At 50.5% G+C, this 23,889-nt stretch overlaps 4 protein-coding genes across 4 annotated transcripts; 3 read left to right on the forward strand and 1 right to left on the reverse strand.

The window, feature by feature from the left end:
- Positions 1 to 10,790: 10,790 nt before the first annotated feature.
- Positions 10,791 to 12,763, forward strand: PFICI_06302 (uncharacterized protein; the record flags this gene model as incomplete). Its single annotated transcript, XM_007834883.1, has 3 exons — positions 10,791 to 11,211; positions 11,274 to 11,406; positions 11,461 to 12,763. 3 exons carry the CDS (start codon positions 10,791 to 10,793, stop codon positions 12,761 to 12,763), a joined length of 1,857 nt encoding a protein of 618 aa, XP_007833074.1.
- A 2,615-nt stretch (positions 12,764 to 15,378) lies between these two features.
- On the forward strand, positions 15,379 to 16,710 carry PFICI_06303 (uncharacterized protein; the record flags this gene model as incomplete). The annotated part of the gene is made up of 2 exons (XM_007834884.1): positions 15,379 to 16,207; positions 16,304 to 16,710. The coding sequence occupies 2 exons, from the start codon at positions 15,379 to 15,381 to the stop codon at positions 16,708 to 16,710; spliced, it is 1,236 nt and encodes a 411-aa protein (XP_007833075.1).
- A 1,874-nt stretch (positions 16,711 to 18,584) lies between these two features.
- Positions 18,585 to 19,184, reverse strand: PFICI_06304 (uncharacterized protein; the record flags this gene model as incomplete). Its single annotated transcript, XM_007834885.1, has 3 exons — positions 18,585 to 18,788; positions 18,863 to 18,970; positions 19,029 to 19,184. The coding sequence occupies 3 exons, from the start codon at positions 19,182 to 19,184 to the stop codon at positions 18,585 to 18,587; spliced, it is 468 nt and encodes a 155-aa protein (XP_007833076.1).
- A 1,070-nt stretch (positions 19,185 to 20,254) lies between these two features.
- On the forward strand, positions 20,255 to 23,488 carry PFICI_06305 (uncharacterized protein; the record flags this gene model as incomplete). The annotated part of the gene is made up of 1 exon (XM_007834886.1): positions 20,255 to 23,488. The coding sequence occupies one exon, from the start codon at positions 20,255 to 20,257 to the stop codon at positions 23,486 to 23,488; it is 3,234 nt and encodes a 1,077-aa protein (XP_007833077.1).
- Positions 23,489 to 23,889: the final 401 nt, after the last annotated feature.

Genomic DNA, 23,889 nt, shown 5'->3' on the forward strand with positions numbered 1-23,889 from the left:
ACGGGGCCCATCCATCGTATGCGCCGAGCTGTTGCAAGGACACACTGAAACTCGAGAATGAGCCGAACCACTGCCACCACCACCCCCCCGACCCGGAAGCTGGTTCCATACCTAGTAGGTATCTACCTTTTCCGTAGAACCACGACTGCGTACAGTTGTCGTCTGTGGCCATCTTTTTCTTGCACCTGCCAGCCCAGAGGAACAGGGGATGGATACATGGCCATTTTAGATTAAAATAAGACGTCTGCGGATGATGGGCATGTGCATAAGCATAGCATAGCATGGCATGTCATTACATGACATGACATTGAGGCTCTCTCTGTCACTTACAGCATGTGGCATGGTTACCTCGCTGATGTTTTTATTACTTTTTTTTTTTGTTCCGAATCGCTTTCTTGTTCCAACGCGATACCAACATGCTACTGTACTCCGTACTGCATGTAGGTGCGGATGGCGAACTCGCGTGAAACTGCCACTCTGCCTCGGGGAGAGTGTAAACCTGCATGTAGGGAAAAACCAGTGTAGATATGTGGTCCCTTGTTGCGTATTGCAGTGCGGCGCGCTTGTGCCTCCGCAATGGCGGTAGTAATCTGTTTTCTTGCCCCCTTATTTCAGCCCTGCAGCGCCGTTATGGCCTTGTGGATTCTGGACTACGGATATAGGGGTCCCCGGAACATCCCAATATCTCATGACTGGGCCTAGGTACGTATGCACCTCGATCTAGCCCTCTCTTGCTTGGCCTGATACGTCGAGCCAATTCGTTACTTCCCGAGGAGGACCTGGATTTCGTGGTCAAGGCATTTAGTAATACTTGTCGACTGTGATATCGTTTTCAGTTACCCACCAAGTCCCATTTTTCCCGATTATCACGTTAGGTTTTTCCCAAGTGTCTCTAAGCAAGCCTGAGAACCCAAAGAGACTAGAGTTGCGGGAGCCACCGACCCGATCTAGGAGGCCAGAGGACGTGACTTTGAGCCCATCCTTTTGGGGCCCCCAGTTCTCTGCCGTCCCGACGATCGGGCTTAGTCTTTGAGACACGAGTATAATAGAGCAAGCATCACCAAAAAAAGCAGCGGACTAGAATGGCGGCTCACTAGGGAGGGTTCCCTGAAACGTGAGTCGGCTCAACACACAATTCACACCCCCATCTCTGCCGTCTTCTCGATCACGGGAGAAAGAAAAGAGAAACGAGGGGAAAAAAAAAAGAAAGAAAAGTCTTGTCTTTCAGTTTCGGGGCTTGGGCCAGTAGGCGGTGGCCACGCGCCCGGCACGGGAAGGCTGGGGGCTAGGTCGCCACGTTGTCAAAGGCGGGCCCGTATTCCCAAGTTGACGATGTCAAGGTTCGCTGGCAGTTTGGAAAAAGCAAATTCACAGTCCCTTTTTTTTCTCTTTTTTTTTCGCCCTTCCTTTTTTCCCCCCCCTTCCCTCTTGTCCCGTCGTCGCCGATTTCGCGAGAGGAAAGAAAAAATTGGATATATTGTGCGAGGGGAACTCTAAATGGCCTGATGATTGTCGTGTTCACACTACTATTACTATAATATGAAGAAGAGGCTCCACTTTTGAATAGTCAGACTAGACTATTAGCTGCGGGTAGTATACAACACGCCCAAGCATCGTGGGGTGCAGCACCACCAAAATTGGGCAACTCTTGACAATTGCGCGAATAATCATTGTAAATTCCTCATCCCAGAAGTTTATTTCCGGCCAAGACAAAGGGTACGGCCCCAAACGTAGATCATCATCTTTTATCTTTATACCTGCAGGCCCCGTTGATCTGATCTACTATTTTACCACTACGTGTGTGCTATACTACTACTGTGTACAGCTGTGGGGCTTTTGGGGGGTTGAGAAGTCTTCTGTATATAATAAAACCTGCTAATTTACAGGGCCTTCCCCACACTAGAAGCCTTCTGTGGCAAAATGTTCTTCTTAATCCAAGAGTTCTTCTCAAATCAAGAGTTCTTCTTAAAAACCCCACTGTAAGGCCGCTATAACGTCCACTATAGCTATCGGGACCACCCACTAAGCCATCCACTAAGTCATTCACTAGCAAAAAGAAAACTCGCGATTTTTTTCTTTTTCTTTTGAATACAACACGATCTGAACATAAAACCTACGGGATTATAATAAAGTTTACGGGCTTACGACTACGGCATCACGGATTTACGGATTTACAACGATCACGACGATGCAGCCGGTTATTTCAGATTCTATTGTATAGCAGTGCCTTCAGCGGCCCTCTCCAGGGGACTAAGAAGAACTCTTGGTTCAAGAAGAACTCTTCGTCCGAGAAGAACATTTTGCTACAGAAGGGCTTTAGCGCTTCCGGAAGGGCAAGAACACTTCTTGGCCACCTCAATTTCCCACTACTGTATGCAACGCACTAGTGAGAATGGAAGCAGCCGGGTCAGACAGACGGGCTACCATCTTGGCGTCTCTTGTCTACTATGATGCTGCTACTACTGCGGATACACTTCACGCAGAGCGGAATCTCGCATAAGGATCCGTTCCAGTCTGCAGAAGGGTTGCATAGGCGGGCGGTCTTCTAGCTAGTCATCTGCATGCCCAATCCCATCTCCCTTCCCCCCCACTGACTAAATGAGCTGTACACTACGTATTCCCGTAGTATGCAGGGCTAGTCATGGGTTGGCAGTAATCATAGTTTGTCAAGATAGACACGCATACATAGTATACACACATACACACACACACACACACGGGCAGAGAAGCAATCGCCGCGAAGAGATGAGCAAGAAAGAAGGAACAAATGCCCACCCCTCCAATCCCCTTCTTTCAACGGTTCGTGCTGGGCCGGTAACGATTTCCGGACGGGAAACGCTGCGAGGCTAGAGCACCACCCTCCCCCAGTCCTCTTGTAGCCCACAAAATCGAGGCGACAGGACCACATGACGGTGCTTGGTGCGAAACAAACTTACTTGCGTAGGGCGACGGGTCTCCATTCTGGGCCCCCAGACAGACAACACAAACGAAAGATCTGCTTTTTCTTTGTTCGCTGTGAAACACTTTTGGTTATATCCCGTGGACTCGATGACCACGTCTTGCATTTTGTGCTAAAGTCTCTGAATATTTCATATTGCCACTTTGGGCAAATTATTGACTGGGGAAGAAAAAAATTAAACATAAAAAACGGTTATGGGAGTATCTTTCTTGGGGCCCTTGCCCTTCCGCAGCCTCAGGGCTAGTCGGCCAGCAAAGCGTTTGTTGTTGCCACACTCTCCATCTCAGATATATCGATGGTGCTACAGCATGAGGCAGGTGTAACCGGCTTGCTTTTCTGGTGTAGGACACAGACTGCGCAATCAAGCATGGTAGGGGGTGGGAAGCACGACAAGTTGTGTGCTTTCTTTTCTTCTTCTTTCTGTATCCACTCCAGAGACGTTGAATGGTTGTTCGCACGTGCAGCCAAGTCTGCCTGTCTGCTGCCAATACCAGGTAAACAGCAGTACAGTCAGATCCTTCTGATTGTCTCCATGCAGGCGGCGCTCCGATGGCCGCAGCAAAGAAGACCCTTCCTCCACCCTTTCAGCAAATTCAGGATAGATTACCTGGACTGAGGATGTTGCTATTGTTGGGCCACTGTTGTCTTGCTGAAGAGGGCTAGTTTGCAAGGCAAGTCACATACTACTGCGTTTTATCCTCAAGTGTTTGGCTTGATACAATTGGTTTCCTTGAGTCACAATGCATACAGGCCTCTTGGTAGAATGTGTAGTTGAATGATTCAGAATCCTATGCAAGAGTGTTCAGTCTGCAGATGCGCCCCAGATGTAAGACCAAACAAAGGAGATGATATCTTGGGGGAGGATGACTGACAGGGATGTCACCATTGACCACCACCTGGCGGCGGCGACATATGCATACACCTACACAGACCCTGACTGTGCGTATGCAGTGGCTACCGTCTTTCTTACCAAACGTCGAGACTAGGGCGTGCTCGCCATGAGCTCTGATCTCAAGTCCGAAACAGCAGTCTGCGTGCACTTCAGACTTTGCCAGATTTCCGTTGACTGGCCATGCTGTATGGAGTATACTAGGGCAATAATCCCGTCCAGACTTATTCCCATGCCCAGAATAGATATTGTGGCCCGTGAGAGCCGTGTAGGGATACACGGTGCATGGTAAGGGTGGATAGTCCATGGCCTGTCAAGTTGGGCCAACGGGTTGACTATGCAAGTGTTGTGAATACAGTGAGGGTTGCCAAGATCAAAGCATTCAGGACTTTTGTCAAACGTGGAGATAGATTCTGGCCTTGGTTTCCACTGAATTGCCTTGTTTGGTGAAGGCATTCCGCTGGTATCTCTGTTGTCAATCATCCCTCCCTCCCTCCCTTTGTCCACCATCAGTCAATCAATCAATCAATCAATCAATCAGTCAGTCAGTCAGGTTAGCCATGGGGTCAAGGTCCAGGCCTCGGTCCGCAACGGCCAGGATTGGCGATATCAACCGGGCGTTGGCTGACCCGATGACTGACTGACTGGCAAGCCTGGAGGTTTGTAATACTAACCCTGTAGTATTGGGGGATCCACATATAAGCCCAGGATACTGATTAGCAACAGGGACTTTTTAACCTTTCTTGTCATTGCAAGACGAAAAAAGAGGAGGGGGTGATGGGATGGGCAGATGGGGGAACGGATCCGACCAGAGAAAAGAGAGAGGGAGAGGGAGAGTAAAGATGTGGGTGTGGGGTGAGTTGAGAGCAAACCTCGTCTGTCACAGTTGGTAGGTGGTTATCGCGTACTGTGTATCTATATGCTCCCCCATTTGGTGAGGCATCCCTACTTGTATTTTCGGTAATTCATCCAATATCTCAATAGTGCTGTTGTTGGATCTGAGTATTCCTCTACCTGCGATAATCATGGTTCTGGATCGGACCTGCACAAATGCACTAGATCCGGGGACATAGAGCTTTGGCAGTGGCGAAGATGCCAATCCAACCACTTGGCGGCTATTCTCTACCTTTGTGAAGGCATGTACGAGAAAGGTTGTGACGCACGATATTTTGCATACCAAGAAAGGTGACCCATCAATGGCCTCTTCTGCTCGTTGGGTTTTTTTGTGCAGGACAACATAAAATAAACTTGACACGAAGACCTGGTGGTCGGTGCTCTCTAGATTTCGTATCCATGGCATTCGCCTCGATGAGGAGATCCTTTGATCATGATCATGATGGAAAAACACCTCAGCAAGGAGGAGGCATCGTGGTACCGAACGTTGCACGAAATATGACGGAATGGGCTCAATACGAGCGATGCAAGGCTATGATCTTCCAGACATTGGTCATCATCCAAGACCCGTGGCCCCCTAAGGAAAATCTACCTTTCAACGGTAGGGACCTGGGCTGGTGTGCTGTACACAGGACTCTGTATACTCCGTAACGATCACTGTGCAGACGACAACCATGATGGGCCCGCGAGTCGTGAGCCGTTCAGCAATTGGCGCGCTGTCGGCGGTTGTGGGTCAGGTACTGGCGCTGACAATGGCGATATCTCAGGGTGAGACGTAACGAAAACTGGCGGAGGACAAGAGGGGGTGGAATACTTACTGTACAAGGGAGGGCCAAGCTGAGCTGACGGGAGGAGGGGGGGAGAGGAGAAGGGAAAAAAAAAAAAAACAATTTTAGTGAGGGGTCGAGGGAGGGAGGGAAAAAGAGCCTTTGGACCAAAGTACCGCTAGCGAAAGTCCGTACCCACGCCGAATGAAGCCACCCAAGCCACCACCGTCTCAGAAAATCCAGTACGCGATAGATTAAAGAGATACTCCGTGTCACGATGCCATAGCCCAGCCGCAGTGCGCAAGTTGCAAGGTCGGTGAAGAAAGACGGTCTCTCAAGGTGGCCGCCTCATGTCATGATTCAATCAATCCTCCAATCGCTGGCCAGCAGCCCGTGGCGGGCAGTTCTGGGATCAGATCCAATCTCGCGCTGGGGGGATGGGATGATGGATAAATTCCTATTCCTACGTTTGTTCACTGTGTCCGTCGTTCTTTGCTGCCATGCACCCCTGCGCAAACACAAGACACTGTCCATAGTCAATCTCTGCCTGGTCTCGCCTCGTTTCGCAAAAGACTTCCATTCACTTTCTTTTTGCTATTGCTAGTGCCAATATCATAGTAATTCTTTGGCATTAAATTCTATTCTATTCTAAATGGGCTGCCGAGCGCTAGTTCTCCAGCTTTCCACCCGGAGTCTATCGTCATCTGCAAGCCCCAGTATCAAGATTGATCTACCGACGCGCCGCAACCAGCCACGCAGGAAACGATTTCATGTGATGACGAGCTTGGCGAGTAGGCAAGGAACAAATATATCTGACAGAGATATCAATTTCAACTAATAAATACAATCATGCTTCGAGGGCTGCTTAAAGTCATAACTCTGACTCGGGATGAAAAGAATCACAAGCTACTCGTCTCTGGCTGAGCTCCGGGACCGGGGGTGACCTGCCTTTGGGGAGGGAAAAGAAAAACTACTACGGGCAAGACGGACCTACCTAGGCAGGCTAAGGTTTTTGCTGCTCTTCCTCGTACAATTTGAGCCGCATTCCCGTGCTGTGTTTGCTTGAATCATTCTCGGCGAGCTGCTGCTAACAGAGTGAAGCCTTTGCTAGACTAATTATATCATCGACAGCCCGTAGCAAGTCACCGTCGTTGGAATATAAAATGCACTATCGTCTGGCGCCAAGTAGCGAGATGGCCATCCGGCACTGTAAGTGGATCAGGATGCAACGCGGCGTAAAAGGGCAGCTCGCGCCAGTGAAAGAACCTTATTAGTATGTAGGTACTTCGTAGTGTATTCGTACATTGCCCACCACGGGACGCGGCCATCATCCAAGTAACCGCACAGTAGTGCTCGCAGAAACTGCCTGCGGCCCCTGCCCTGCTGCCAGCCGCTTGGTAGGGGGAGCCGGGGGTTGGAGGGAGATCTTACCGACCAACCGATGATGCTGGCATCAGTCCTCCTTACGCGCGAGCGCGATTAACTCTCAATGGCAGCGGCTGCTCAGAGAAGTCGACAACAACAACCGCTGACACACTGCGCTTATATGATTGACTTACATTCACTCACGGCCTGGGACCTGGATCGACGACAGGCTATTTTGTAATGTTATCAAGACGTCCTTGAACCTAATTGCCCGTAGCATCTACATTACGCGCTGGCTCCCAAGGAGGAACCATGGTCTATTTCCGAGGGAGTCATTGATCATGAGCACAGACGACACACATGCTCTGGATACACGCAAAAACCAGCTGGGGAGTCCCGTCACTGGTAGGCCCCACCCAATAACAAGAAGCGACTCCCCTGTCTGTCCGAGGCCTGAGCAGGCTTCTTCGATGGCTGGTGGCCAGATACAGTGGAGCATTTACGGCCTGTGACCCGGCACCAGGCCAGATAGATGCCTGTGCAAAAGTTCCCCTCCAAGTGCCCGCGCGCCGCGAGAGAAACGGCATCCGACGCCTAAGACGGCCGGACAGAGCGCGCCGAGGTGCCCGAATCCTTTTAGCCCTTTCAAGTTCAGGACTCCAGGGCAAGAAGAGGAAAAGCTCGGCTCTGGCATGGTTTGCGTCGTTCCCCCCTCCAGTCTCTCTGGCGAGGACCGGCTACATTACTCTCGGACTGGGCAAGGCGTCCCACAGATTCAACGCCGCCATCATGAGCACAGAGCCTGCCCACCTAAATGTACTATTTAGTGCAGAGCTCCCGTTTCTCGGAATCAGTCTACGTACTTTGCCATGTTTGATGTGCGTGTGTAATCGCCAAGAGAGATTGTGAGGTATTCCTTCTCATTGGGTCCGAGTATCTTTCAGGATCCCTGACCAAGGATCCAGATTTCCCATGATCAAAGTTTTCAAGGACCCGAGAGCTTCAGTCAGAGACGTATTCTTTTTTAGCTTCTCCGAACCGTAAGAGGACAAAAAATTCTCACACCTTCTTCAATATTGACGCAAATGTTTATTTACCATGACACTTTGTGAGTCTCGCCCTCTGTTGCTGTCTCCATAGAGGGGCAAAAGGCCCGAGGTACGTGTGGCCTAGCCTCGCTGGGCACATATATCCTGTACATTAGACCTGCAATATCGCATCTTGATAGACAAGCCGCCGTCATTCCTCGTTAAGAAAAACGTGCAACGACTGCGAGACGCCCATGTATACAGTGTCTCATGGGCTTGCTAGACAGACACAGCAGATGCAGCGGCGGCAGCAGAAGCAGGAGCAGGAACGTCGACAACTCTTGTGCGGTCATGAATTTTGATTCATTTGCTAATCTTGACAGAGTAATAAAAAAAAAAGACGATAGTCATTCAGGATTTGAATGCTCAGCAAAAAGTAATCCAAATTTGCCAACCATGTACGTAGGTAGCAGCAGAAAAATGGACAAGAAAGTATGGGGTGAGTGGCCCCTCCAATGTGCATCCACAGGGCAACTCTACTACCTACTGGGTCGCGCTTCATCGATGATCTGAGGTACTCACGAATGAATGGGTCCGGACAATGACTGAGGCACGATGAGCATTGAATGTAGGTACATTTGCCAGAGTACCTACCTTGCCGTCTATGGACAACATTCAATGGGAGAGAGAGAAAAACCCACTGCACCGATTGAGCTCCAGTAATTCAACCTGGCCACACTCTACGTAGTGTAGGTACTTTATAGAAATACTGTGTAGCTGCTCTCTTGTGCCCTCAAGCCTCTCAGGCCATCTTATGCTCTGCGCTAAGAAGCACCAACCACCATCTTACAAGATTGCACGCCCCCTTGGATAAAAACACCCGGCAGCGCACACACACACACACACACACACACATCGGAGTAGTGGGCTTGGTTTGGACCGACTAGACTAGGCCAGGGTATATAATGTAGCTGGGATGCTACGGTAAGGAAGTTAGGGTGCCAGGATCAAATATCGCTGGGCAAAGCCAGGGTGCCAGGATACTGTACATGGTAGAGGTCGACGCTACCTAGGGTACCGCATGCACACAGTCCACACCCCTCAGCCCACCAAAAAACGGCAGTAGGTACTTCTACAGTGCCACCAACGGCTGTTCTTCACTTTTTCCCCCCCCCAACGCTCTTCAGCTATCAGGTGACTATGATACATAGTACTTCATGGCTTGGATATAGTTGTTGTAATTTTGGTAGATTTGAATAGATTCTCCAAGAATTAAATAGATAGAAAGGGAGACATCAAGGTCAAAGTTATCCGTCTGTACATGGATTATAAATATCGTGTTGTTGGTAAATCCGCACAGCGGCCTGGGGGGGGGGTTGTCTACGCACCCCCGTCGAGACTCCAACCCAGTCCTTGTCTACATTCAGCCCACTATTATTCACATCCGCTGGGGGTTCACAGTGTCAGAGAAACGAAAGATCGAGCGACCAGGTCTGGCTAGATGATTATTTGGTTTCTACCCCGAGATAATGCACCTAGTACCTACAGCATCATCCATGGGTGACTACTACTACTACAACTACTACTATCTTAGCTTCCCCTGCCTCCTCTTCCTAACCACCACGACCGTTTTCTCTTTTCTACCTACTTACTTCTTCTCTTCCTTCCTCTCTTCCTCCTTACGTCTATCCGACCACCCCAATTCTTCCGAGACGGACTTCAGAGGTTGGAGCGTAGGTACGTATTGTGATCCCGTCGAGATCGCCGTCTTCTACTACACCGTCCCCGGGCCTAGTTGCCAACACTTCCCTCTGCTTCCCACTCCGACCAACGAAAACCAAAAAGCTCTTTCGCGCAAACCTCGACCACCTGGGTCCGCTATATTGGACCACGAGCTGAATGTCAACCTGGCCCTTGAATCATATATCCATGGCCTCAACTCATTGCATGAAGCTGACCATTGTGCCTCACCACGAATAGTGTCGAACTTTTTTCTTTTCTTTCTCGAATCCAAAAGGAAGCAAGCGAGGAAGAAGCCGCGTTCGTAGTTGGGCAGGCTTGAGCAGACACATACTTTCAATTGAAAAGGTCATAACCTCAAGAAACCTCGAGGACGAATAAAAAGAGTAGGAAAGCACGACCGGACTTACGACTTTCTTCGTTTTTCTTGTAACCTGTCTCTGCACGTCACGAAAAAAGCCCCTCGTTTAAGCTTTAACGACATCAACATCAACATCTTGCATCGCTCTTAGACTTAAGCGATACGACTGACGACCAATTGTTTCGATACCAACTTCTGTGAGGGTTTAGCAGGAAGCGTCCGATTCGGTTCCAGGACTCACGTTCCACCTGTGATTTGAGGTAGGAGGACTGTTCCTCACCGTCAGCGCTGTGCTTGTCCGAAGTACCGCGCAGATTTAGGAAAACCACTGCGTGGAGTGGGTGTGGTGGGCTCTGTGCTTCTTGAGAAAGTCAGGGTTTGCTGAGGCGTACGCCGTCTTCTGAATCGTCTCTACGACTCCCCTTGCTAGATCGTCAAGCTGGATCCTCAACTTCTTCCGCCGATTTCTTACTCGCATCCCCGGGGACCAAGCGACGTATCATACTACGGGCAACCTGCCGCGCCGCGCCCGTTGCCGTATGCCAGTGAGAGATTGCCGTCGATTCCTTTAGCCCAACATCTTGCATACTCCTCGGGTGCATCTTCACCCCGGCTCAGTTCTATTGGCTCGTCTGTGAGTTCGAACGGCGATTCCCACTCGTCCTTCACAACCGCCACCTCGGCCACTTCGTCCAACGGCCCCAAGACCCCTTCCCCAAGCCTCCCTGTAACAGGCATATCTGGGGCATCATCACATTCAGTAGGAACATACGACCATTATCCCGCTATGAACTCCGCAGGCCCCGACATGTATTACCAGCAGCACATGTCCGCCGGTCCGGCACCTACTCCTCAGACTGTAACCTCGAATGCCCTCCCGCCGCACTATGGCCACCAACAACCCACATTGCTGCAGCCCGGTCCTGCACAGTATGCTCCGGCTCCGTATCCGCAATACGGTTATTCCAATGGCTTGACGTCTCCGCAGTCGGCACCCCCAGTCTCGAACTCGATGGGCTCTACCGTGCTCCCGCCACCTGGTGTGCACCAGCCGGGTATGACGAATGCTTACCCAACTGGCATGGACACGACTGGACAAATAGCGCCTCCTGGCATGAAGCCACGCGTAACTGCAACGTTGTGGGAGGATGAAGGCAGTCTCTGTTTTCAAGTCGAAGCCCGCGGCATCTGCGTGGCACGTCGCGAGGGTGAGCATCAAACCGTTCCAGAATACGTCTTTTGATTTCAGCATTGACACATGTCTTTTCAGATAACCACATGATCAACGGCACCAAGTTGTTGAACGTCGCTGGCATGACCAGAGGTCGTCGCGATGGAATTCTCAAGAGTGAGAAGGTTCGCCACGTAGTCAAAATCGGGCCCATGCACTTGAAGGGCGTATGGTAAGATTACCCTCAGCCGTGTCTTATCCCTTCCATGCTAATGTGGGGAAACAGGATTCCGTTTGAGAGAGCCCTCGACTTTGCCAACAAGGAGAAGATTACCGAAATGCTGTATCCCCTTTTTGTTCACAACATTGGCGCTCTACTCTATCACCCCACCAACCAGACCAGGACCAACCAGGTCATGGCCGCTGCAGAGCGCAGGAAGGCCGAGGCAGGTGGCCAGATGCGCAACGGCTCCGGTGGCCCTGCACCCCCAGCTGGAGTTCTCCCTTCCATCCAGCAACACTCGCACCACCACCACATGGCTTTGCCCGGGCCACAGCCTTCGATTCCTTCCAACAATTCCTCCGGCCGGCCTTCGTTAGACCGTGCTCATACTTTCCCGACTCCGCCTACTAGCGCCTCGAGCGTGATGGGAACCATGCCTTCGGACAACTACCAATGGCCACAGCCTGGCATGTCCAGCGCTCAGCACCCCAACCCCATGTCGATAGATACAGGTCTCAGCAATACTCGATCCATGCCTGCCACTCCAGCAACCACCCCACCCGGAGCCTCGATTCAAAGCATGCAACAGTACCCACAAGTAACTCAGCCTTATGACAACTCACGATATGCTCCTCAGCAAGCCCCGCAGGCTTACCCAACAAGCAATACCAGCCCACAGGATCGCGACTCGTACGGCCAAAGTTACATGAGACCTGGTGACATGGCCCCGCCCACTGGAAGGCCTGCAGGCCCTGGCGAGCAGGATGTGAAGCCCCCCAATGGCATGATCCATTCATCGCAAACCGGCGAGCAGCTGTCGCAACCTTCAGCCGAAGACGAGGATCAACACGAAGCCGAATACACGCACAACAGTTCATACGATGGGAACAGGAATGGTTATGGCTATAATGCACCGCCCTTGGCTCCTCTTGCCGATGCATCTGGCGACCTGGGTGGCTCTGATGCCCACCAGGCAGGTTCCGGCCGTGCGACACCGAGAACCACCAATCCCTCCCAAGGATACTATTCCCAGCAGACGGGCTACAATTCTCCCCCCCGTGTTCAGTCGTCGAGTAATCTGTATAATGTAATGAGCAACGCTGAAGCCCCCGCCAATATTGCGTCCAGCCGAGACGTCTATGCTTCACAAGACATGTCGGCCATGCAAAACGGCTATGCCGCTCCGCCCGTCATGAATGGCTCTACGGCCAGCATGAAGCGAGGACGGGATGACGACGACGAACGGCCTGGAAGCGGCGGTTTCGATATGAAGCGGAGGAAGATGACTCTTGATGGGACGATGCCCGCTTCGACTTTCGACCCAATGAATCGACCTGCTTCCGTTACTTCCGCATTGCGTCGATAGGGTTAATATCCGGGCAACATGCACCTCGAGGCCCATCACCAAACTGATTCAGCTCCTGACTCAGCATTCGACCGACTTTTTGACGTATTGCATTTTTCTTCTTTCAATTGCTACGATCATGACGCATTACGCATGGTGTAACCAACAGGTGGGGAGTTGGATATTCTTGGCTCGGGGGGAGGTGCTACTTCTCCTTGGGTGTGTTGGAAATCTCCCCTTTTCGGACCAAAACGCCTGTTACGACTAGGACACCACTCCCTTGCAACTTTTCTTTCAGTTCTTGTTGTACTTGTGAGCAACGATTCAGCATCGACCATCCCCGGGCGAAACTCTAGAGAACGCGACGACGATCTTGACGACTTGCTTCATGCTTGATTTTTTTTGCGATGCCCCCAAGGCTGTGTACATGCTTCACGAATTGATGCAACGCATGGAGGACCCTAATGATCTCAAAAAAATCCGAAAACACCCTTACAACCCTCTTCTATTTTCCGACCTCTACTTCATGCCAAGCGCGACGAGAAATCGAGCCATGGAGAATCCCGCCTAACCAGAAGGCGGGTAATGTTTACGACATGACGAGGCCAAAAAACTTGTTTCATTTTCATTTTTATTTTAACAGTTGTGGGGATATGCTTGAAAGGCTTCAAGCTGATTCTCTCTGATTATGACCTAACGACCAAATTTTTCTTCTCTTCAAAAGGCGCGATTTGCCTGTGGGCGTGTTGGATGGAATGATTCTAGGGGATCAGGTCATGAATCGCTAGGAAAGCCCAAAAGCCCTTGCTTGATACAAGACGATTCTAGATATTGAGAATTAAATACATAAAATGAAAGTATTCAAAATGATCAATTGTCTTTGCTGCCATTTAAATGAGAAGCTGGTGCTAGACCCTTTGGTTGCAAGGGAGTTAGTTGTGAATGCCCCCCCACCCGTAGACTTGTTGTACATGCTACATGATGTATGGTGGGACAAGAGGATTCAGCGGGTTTCGTCTCGAGACTGGATCCATAAGCCTGCAATATCTCCCAAGTCTTCGAGGGTTAGTAATCCTAAGAAGAGTGCAGTAGCATGCCTAGGCATTCCAATAGAGTGCTTATATATGCGCCTTTGGCTTTGCTTCCCACCAGTACGAAGTACATGCCGTGAGACGACGCAGTGCGGAGAGACTGTCAGACTGGTGCTCAGATAGCCATGATCCTTTCCTCACACGATGAACGAGGCAGTATGGAAAGGGGGCAAAAAAGAAAGAAAAGAGTTCCTCAAAGAATTACCGTTGCACACAGAAATACCAGAGTGAAGTTTGGAGCCGTTGATTGTTTCGAAAACTCCTTCCCAGGACACCTTCCTCCCCACCATGGCGAGATTTGGGAACGGGATGTTTGGTTTACGCAGCGACCCGTTTGTTGTCGTGTCACGAAAATGGGAGGGTTTGTGAAGCTCTTCCCATCAAATAAGCTGGCGTCTTCGGGTAGAGTCGGCCTCTCCTCGAAAGGCGGATTCTTTTTTTTTTCTTTTTCTTTTCAAATCTGATTGAAGTTATCTATCATGCAAAAAGCTCTGCCCAATGCAATACAGATGACACATCTTGTTCCCTCATCGAATCTGATGTCGTTTCAAATCGAGGGATTGGGCATTGGCTCATGATGGATTAATTTAGCAGCATGTCGTTGCGAAAGTCACGGGTTCGAATGGCAGATCCGAGACATGCTCTTTGACCCCCTCTTGAGAAACGCGCAATACTGCCGAGTACAAGCAACCGTCGCTTTTTTTGTAGATGTACTTGCTACCGTTGAGGGATCTAAAACATTCCAGATCAGATCTGGAATACTTGTTCGGAAGACCGTTGAATCTAGACGGGAGATCCGCCCGCCCTTGGTCAGACATTTTGATATTCAGGGGAGAACGTCTCAGTTAGTAAGCAGCCGGCTTGAATTTATTGGCACAGTGTACAATGAATATTTGAGCAAAAACTACGTGCGTAGGCGGTGGATTGCGTCCAATGTGAGTTGGTCTATACTGAAGCTGGTATATCTCAGCATGCCAACCAGTCAGAACATGGTATATTCAATGTTGGGGTATAATGTATAATTCTGCGGGTGCTCGGGGTCCCGATGCAGCTGTAATAGTCCATGTATGACGGCGTTACAATAATTCAGCGTCATATATGCCCACTGCCTCGGTTGGACTCCGCATCCCCGCCCCGACTGTACCGTCGCCGATGGCAGATCTGCTACAAAAGAAGTGAACCTACGACTTGCAATGGGTATAATTCAGTATTTTTACATTGGATAATTTTTTGAATATCCATAGTTTTGCATCACGGTTTGGCGAATATGGGTAAGCCATCTTGAATACTGAGTTGTATTCTTGGCAACACCTACTCAATATTACCGTGCTATTTCATACCCCAACATGACGCGGGTTGTATATGCATGCTACAAACTCGCAACCAATAAGGAATCGAAACATAGTCACTCTGAGCATATAAGAATCCCGGCGGTCTCACCTTTTTAGCACCACCTCATTTGTCCTGCCTTATATAGGCCAAATTACATGCAGTTACTGCACCTGGTACATCATATTGGTGGATTTGAAAACAGATTTTGTCAACATGACAGATATCAAACCATTTCGTATTGCTATCCCCGATACTGAGCTTTCGGATTTGACGAGCCGCCTCTCGCGGTCAAGGTTTCCAGATGAACTGGAAGAAGCTGCCTGGGATCTCGGCATCCCCCTCGAGGAAGTCAAACGGTTGGTATCATATTGGGCCAGGTCATTTGACTGGCGTCTTGCAGAGGCAAAGCTCAATGAGTTCCCACAATACACGACTCCCATTGCCGTCGACGGCTTCGGGACTCTGAATGTGCACTTTATCCACCAGCGCAGCTCAAGGCCTGACGCGATCCCGCTCATTTTCGTGCACGGCTGGCCGGGCAGCTTCTACGAAGGGACCAAGATCGTGAGACCCCTAAGCGAGGGCGACGGCAGCCGCAACGGCCCGGCCTTTCACGTCGTGGTGCCGTCGCTGCTCAACTTTGGCTTCTCGGACGGCGTCGCCAAGCGCGGCTTCTCCATTGCGCAGCAGGCGGAGGCCATGCACAAGCTCATGCTCAAGCTCGGCTATGATGATGGCTACGCCACGCAGGGCGGCGACTGGGGCTTTGCCATTACGCGGGCCATGGGCCATTTGTACCCTTCGCACGCCCGTGCCCAGCATATCAACTTGCTCCCGGCCCGGCCGCCGTCGTTTTTCCGCCATCCGATCTTGGCTGCCGAGAGCGCACTCCGGCCTTGGTCCGATGCTGATCGTGCCGGGCTTGCTCGGTCGCAATGGTTCCAGAAGGAAGGATCTGGTTATAACCAGATTCAGGCTACTAAACCCCAGACCGTTGGGTACGCGCTGGCTGATAGTCCAGCTGCGCTGCTGAGTTGGATTTGTAAGTTTCTGGATGGCAAAGTGGTGTCTTTAGGCTATCCAAGCACCAACCCTCATTTTCTTTTGCTGCGGACTGATCTGGTTTGTTTCCTTTTAGACGAAAAGCTACACGACTGGTCCGACGAATACCCCTGGACCGAGGACGAGATCTGCACCTGGCTCAGCATCTACTGGTTCAGCACGGCCGGGCCAGCAGCGAGCGTGCGCCTCTACTACGAGAACACGCACGAGCCGGGGGCCGACGGCCACCGCGGCAACCTCTGGGACAAGATGATGAGCTACCAGCCGCACGTCAAGGTCGGCCTGGCCCGCTTCCCGCGCGAGCTCCTCGTAGTACCCGCCGTCTGGTCCCGGCAGCTGGGCCATGTCGTCTATGAAAAGACGCACGAGCGTGGTGGCCATTTTGCGGCGTGGGAGGCGCCCCAGGCGATTATTGGGGACCTGCGGGCCATGTTTGGGAAGAAGGGGGCCGCGGCTGGTGTTTTCAAGACGAGCAAGCTGTAGAATTTCTCTTGTGATGAGTTGATCCGAAATCAAGACGTTTGGAAAATCTTTCGGCATTCTATTAAGGCTCGTGATTTTATTGTACACCTGTTGCATCGACTTGTATTCTATTTGATCAATTCTTGATCAAATACACGAATGATCAGCCCATCATGTCATTGCTGTCTTGAACAACTCAACCATGTCCCTTTGATGGCTTGATATTTCAGAGGGAGATCGACAAGAACAACGCCCGACACGCAGGCCTGCATCATTAGATATTGCGTAGCGCGATTGACTCTGGTTGCAGTGTCCTCTGTATAGACTACGTGCTGACGGAGTTGTATGAGTTATTGTGAGAAGGGGTCTATGACTAGAGAGGAGAGAATGACAATTGCACCAATGCGAATGGCCCAGCTGCGTATCCAGAAATGCCTGTAGCGCAAAGTCGAAGGAAAACAGGAGAATAGAAGTACGAGCCTCTGAGCCGCCACAACAATCTCAGACTTCCAAATGGTCCTCGGCTGGCGGAGTCGATAATGCCAAAATCGACCAAGGCTGGATAACCGCAGGAGAATCAGATCCATTTCCACTGTCTAATTGCCGCGTCAACCACAAATAGCAGCTATCCTTTACTGGCTGTTGACAGAATGGAAACAATGGTGTTCAAGTTGATCTCGTGCCATGAGAAGATGGGCTTCCCGTCGTGTTCAGCCAATATAATGACCATCCCAAGTAACGAGAGGCGCGATGCAACTATTGAAAAGGCCTCCAAAAGCCATGCTGACGATTTGAACATGTTTTGCGGTGCTTGAATTCGAGTCATTGTGAGTTCGGACTTGCAATGCTATACACGTTCGGCAGTGGGAACAAGTAGCCAATGCAGGAGAGCACAGGCATGGGCGAAGCTCTGTGTTTACAGTTATATAAGCGGTACAAAGGCATGTTCAAAAGGCAGAATGCCCACTGACAATCCAAATAAAGACATGACATTCATGTCGTTCGCGGGTGCAGCTCAGGCTGAGGCTGAGCTGCAGACACTACCTTGTATATCCTTTTCACAAAGTCGCGATGTGTCTGGGATTGGGTAGAGAGCCTTGACATGCTGAGCCGGTATCAATGTGTGGGTGGTATTTTGTGATCGTGGGCTGTTCTTCAGCCCCAGAGTGCCATCGAGGAAATATAAATAGTCACTCTCGTCTAGAGGAAGGACCTTATATGCGCATCTGGCTGCTTTTGGGTTGGTAACCAGATTGATCGATGCAATGCTTATAGATAATGAAGCTGGAAATGACATTGGACACATTTCGTCAAAATAAAAGGGCAGGCGAGAAAAATGCATCTGCTCTACCACATACATTGGTAGCTCGCTAGCCACGCTACAATGATATTTTCCAACACGTCATTCATTTCCGTGATGTAAGATAGTTAGTGATCAACAAAACTGACTTGTGAATCTCGAGTCCACCTCGCAGTCATTGCTGGCCATGGCCATGAGTGACGTACGTACGTGGAAGCGGGCAAATAAGAGCAGTGAGACACTAAAACGGTCGTAAAAGACGCTCTCTGTGCGGAGTTGCATCGGCCAGACGTCGGACGCATATACGATATGAGGAATATCAAGCATTCGAAGAAATCGCAGCTGACAATTGAGGCCATGCCAAACAACATGTGTATGTCTTCGAATTGACCAGTGAATTGTGTCATGCGCAGCGGGCCAGCCCATATTTGTTCTTATGCTCCCCGTGTCATCAGATGGAGGACATGTCTATTCTTCCTCCAAGACGTTGGCTGTTTCAGCTGAGAGGGTGATGATACATCAGATCTTTTGTTGCATATCAGAGGCAAAGGACATCCCATCGTCAAAGTGAATGATGGTTCGTTTGTGGGATGTACTAGTCTTCATCCTCGTCCTCGTCGCTTGTCTCTTCGATATTCGACTTCTTGGACTTCTTGTCCGAAGAAGACTTCTCGGTAGCTTTCGAAGGGGCACCGGATGGGATATCCGCAACGTCGAGACCTTGGGCGACGAGTTCGGCATTGATGGCGGGGATCGCCTTGAGCAAAGCATTGTATTGCTCGAGGGGAAGTGAGATGCCCTGGAAATAGATGTCAGCTTCTAATTCTAGCCCTGCGGTATGAACTCTGAGAACAAGAGGCATGGTTGTCTGACCTTTTTACCGGGCTTTAGAACACCATCATTGTCGGTCCAATACTCGCGGATATTGATGTAAGGTTTCTTTTGAAACTCTGATATTCCTACACGACGCTTGCCTGAGAGCTGCATTGTGGTTGTTAGACTAGATTTGTAGTTGATCTTGACAAGAAGGGAATCATACACTCCACCAAGAATTACCATCACTGTCTTTGCCGGACTCGAGATCACCACTGCCAGTCTTGGCCTTCTTGCCTGTCTTGGTTGACTTGGTCTGGACTTCAACGTCGCTATCGTCATCGCCCGGGCGAACACGCTTGGCGCTCTTGAATCCTGCCATGGTCGATGTCGAGACAATGATGGAACTCGTCTTAGTTGTTCTATATCACGGCTCTGTGATTTTGAATCTCGAAGACGCGAACTTCCTGTTCCGAGTGCCTGTTGTGCTGCGTGTAGGATTGATTACAGTGTAGATGCAAGCAGTGGGGGTAGGTTTGACGCGTTGGAGTTCGGAGCTGGAGGTCTGTACGCGCCTTGCAGGGGTCCCTGCTTAATTGAATTTCCACCCTGGGTGACCTCATCTCTTGGGTCTCCCAGTTGGGAGGATACAGGTGCTAGAGTTACATTTTGCAATTACTCTAATGAGCGGAGCAAGATGGCATGAATATTTTTATAGATAGTGAAGCTGATGAACTGAATATGCGACCGACTTACGCTTCACTGCCTGTGGAGGACTCCTCTTTATTTACCGCAGGATGATCAAAAGGACAAGTAAAGGTGCATCTTCTCCTGATACAATTCAATGCCCTGTTTTAGCATCTTGTTTGGACCTCTAGTGGTTCATAGCACGCGACATCTCAATCATCCACTGCTGCACCACTGTGGAAAGGGATCTAGCAGGCCTAAAAGCGCTGGCCCGTGCTGTGGCTGTAACCTTTCCGCCTGTCAGACAAAATCTCCGGGGCTTCCAAGGCGCCACTGCCATTGACGGACTTGTGGGGAGTGAACAACGGTCCCTAGCTCAAAGAAACGTTCTTGGCACAACTTGGACAGCATCCCGCCAGGGCCACCACCTATTCCCCCAAAGGTCGAGCCGCCTCGATTGTGGAGGGCAGTGGACACACATGTCCAGCATCAAGCTCAAAACACGGGGGGATTCGATTTCGGTTCCACATCTACACCTTTCACTCAAAGCGTCTACTGCCTTCACAGATTTGTCTGCGTTTCTGGCGTTGAACAGTTTTCTCCTCTTGTTTCCTGTTTCTCCATTTTCTCGCGGCTACTAGACTTGACAACTCTCGTGACGGGCGCATCTTTCTATCAAAGGGCATGACGCCACTTCTCATGCCCTCTTCTTCTCCTTCTCCTAATCTCAATTAACCGACACAACCGACCAATCCAACGTACTCCATGATCGCCGAACACGATGCGCATGACGGCGCAGCAACTGCCAGTCCCGTAGTAATGGAGCCCGACCATGCTTCTGAGAATGAACACACGGAGAAGCCTCTGGAGGCTCTTCCGGAGGAACGCGCTCAAGCTACAACGACGGCAACCCCCGTGGCCCAAGAAGAAGATTTGGCGACTAAGGCCCTTCAATTCTTATCGACAGCCACGCCAGGAACCCTCGGAGGCATAGCCGTTGCGCTCGCAGCCGTAACATACTTTATACTGGGGCAGATTGGCTTGGTTTTGATCGGCGCATTTGCTGGCGTCACCCTCTTCATATCCTATGAAGCAAAGCATCCTGAGGTGTCGCGTGCCGTGCGCCGAGAAAAGGGTTATGATTTCTTGGACCGCTTACTCGACACCAACCCTCAAGCCACAGCATCCAGAATCGACCAAGACGACGAGGACGACTCACAAGCCCTGGCGCAAAGCTTTGATCAATTTCAGCCCGAGACGCAGGATGCTCTCACCAGCTTGGTTGATGCTGTCATCCGTGACTACGTTGACTGGTGGTATGGTCCGATCATCCCATCCGATAGATCGTTTCCGCTGTCTTGCCGCAAAGTCTTGACATCTTTCCTCCTGTCCGTCTCGAATAGACTGAGCCGCAAGCGCCCTGCCGACGCATTTGTCGATTTTCTCACCAATACCTGCTCGATCATCATAGTCTTTTTTTCCGAGATGACAGCTGCTTATGCGTCGGTCCCCACGGACAGCTCCATTACCGCAGCTGACGCCATTTACAACTACCTGTCTACCAACACCGAGTCTGCACTTTCCAATCTGCTCAACCAGAGACAACAGGCGAGCAAGTTCAAGATGGTAGCCGAAGATCTGCTGGGATTCCTGGAGAGGTCTACCTACGACTGCGACCCTGCCAGAATATTTTTGAGAGAGGTTCTGGCCCAATCTGTCCTGGAAGGAACTCTGCAAACTTGTTCGAAAGCGGAATGGCTCAATGGCTGGATAGTATATCTGCTGGAGTCGGGAGAGACGGACCTCTCGCAAGCCATTGACGAGGCTATACAGGATCAAAAGGCTTTTGCTGATGTCGATGGGAATTTCGGCAACATTAGCTTATCCAAGGGCAACCGCAATAGCTACGAAATGGATCGAGCACGAAAGAAGGAGATGACTCACAAGAAGAAGTTGTCAAAGGCAGACGAAGAGATGGAACGGGCCATGGAAGAGATGAAGAAATTGAACGATATGATCGCCGAGGCCGAAAAGTCCAAGCCTACGAATACGACTAATGGGCAAGGTTCAAATGCCTCGGAACTTTTGGAGGATGCATTAAAGTCAAACGCCGAAGAGCTTGATCTTCAGGGGAATCAGCAGATTGGCGCAAAGTCTGCGGCCGAGACTTTCCGGGAGCTATCCCTAGAAGCCAAAGACCAGATCAGTGACTTGGCGCCTGGAATCCAGATGCGCAAAGAGGTGCCAGTCCAATTGCCAATCACTCCAAAGTCATCTATGGACATTTCCCGGCAGAACCCGTCTCCCCTATCAGGTCAAGCCCCGAGCCATACGCGGTTCACGCGCTTTGATCAGATCGTCCCGCCTGCTCAGGATGATCAAGAAGAGCCCCGAAGACCGCCGCCGCTGACACTCCACAATGCAACTATCACGATATTGGATGACCCCGGCACCGACAAAAGTCGACTTCGCACAAAGCCAACTTGGGAGTATCTTGTCCAAGTTGAGCCAGCTTCGTCTCATCACCCTGGATGGATGATCATGAAAACATATCCGCAATTTGAAGCACTCCACGAAAGCTTGCGTCGTATAGCGGCTATCTCTGGTGCCACCGCTTTTCTCGAAGCCCATGCTACGTTTGCTGCTTGGAAGCTCCACACTCGAGAGTCGTTGCGTGGTGAGATTGAACGATATATGCGTGCCGCGTGCTCAGAAAAACCTCTGGCCGAGTCGGAAGCCATGAAGAGGTTTTTGGAAAAGGGACAAGACAATAGAATGTCTGCTCAGCGGGGCTTCTCTTTCGAATCGATGGGTAAGGGGATGCTGGATGCTGTGCAGACCGCCCCGAAGGGCCTGTTTGACGGTGGTAAAGTAGTCGTCGGTGGTGTGACTGGTGTGCTTGGCAACATCGGACTGGGCCAGCGCAAGTCGACCATTTCCTCTGTCCACGAAGTATCTGAAGAGCCCAAAACCAATGGCAGCGTCGCAAACAGACCCCTCTCATTGTCTGCACTTCCGAGAGTGGACACAGCAACTACTTCCAGGTCTCGAGAAAGTATGGAAAGCACGAGATCTTCCATCATCTCGACCCAACCGGGGAAAATGCCTCCCATGGATCGAAGAGCTAGCTACCAGCTTGACTTTGAGCAGGATGGACTGCAACCAAACCAATACGATCGGTGGGATCGCAAGTCGGTCAGCGCAACCAGTAGCAGAGGCAATAGTCGTGCGTCCAGCATGGCTGCGCTTCGGTCGCCCATGAAGTCCCCGTCAGAGAGCAACCTCGCCAACGTGAAACTCCCGCCCATGCCTTCTGAGATACCAGATGACTATGGCTCTCCCAACGGAACTCGGCAAAGTAGTGACACGTATTCCAGGAGTGAAAACAATCTACTATCGCCACAGACTTCATTCTCATCCCCGTCGCAATCTCAGACATCCCATCAGCACAAACGATCATCAGTTAGTGACTACTTGGCAAAACGGCCCAAGAAGGAATTCCATCCTTTGTCTGAACAGGAGACACGAGTGGCAGTCGAGCTACTCTTTGCAGTCATTAATGAGCTGTACACTCTGTCTTCTGCTTGGAATATCCGAAGGACCCTGCTCACAGCTGCAAAGTCTTTCCTCATCAGACCGGGCAACCCGTCCCTTGTATCGATTCAGACACTCATTCAGGAAACTGTCCTGGACGCCAACACGTCCGATGCGGGCATTGCTTCGCACTTGCGCAAGCTGCGGGAGAACTCGCTGCCCACCGAGGAAGAGCGCAAGGCTTGGCCAGCCGAGTTGACTGCCGAGGAGAAGGAGGAGCTGCGAGCAAAGGCCCGCAAACTGTTCATCCAAAGTAGCGTGCCTGCAGCACTCATGGGCATCATGGGTCAATCTGCCACAAGCGAGGCGCTGGGAAGGCTGTTTGACTGCCTCCAAATTGAGGAAGTTGCACGAGGCTTGTTCTTTGGCATCATGCTTCAAGCTGTTCGCGTTGTTACGCACTGAAAGGTGATGAAAGACGACCTAGACGATGTATTTTCTTTCATTTTTTTTTTTGGGCGAAAGCGGTAAATTAATAATCTAAAACCATTGCAAGTTACCTGCAATGAGTCAATAGCCGCGAAGAAAGTTGGGACGATTGTACGATAAACCTATATAGATATGGCACCATGATGTCGCGGTGATGTTCAAGCAGGACTTGCAAGGACACCGAAAATTGCGTTCACACAATATCCAAGACGCGTCGGTCTCGACGTTGTAAATTACTCATCAAAAAACACAATATTTTATCACATTTACTTGGCTCCCTTGTCAATATTTGATATGCGAACTTCAGTGATCATGATGGGGCGGTCTTGGGACTCCATTTTCTTCAGCTGCCACGTCAATATGTTGGAATTTAATGT

Source organism: Pestalotiopsis fici, assembly GCF_000516985.1.
Source record: "Pestalotiopsis fici W106-1 unplaced genomic scaffold PFICI_Scf_4, whole genome shotgun sequence".
Taxonomy (NCBI): Eukaryota; Fungi; Ascomycota; class Sordariomycetes; order Amphisphaeriales; family Sporocadaceae; genus Pestalotiopsis; species Pestalotiopsis fici.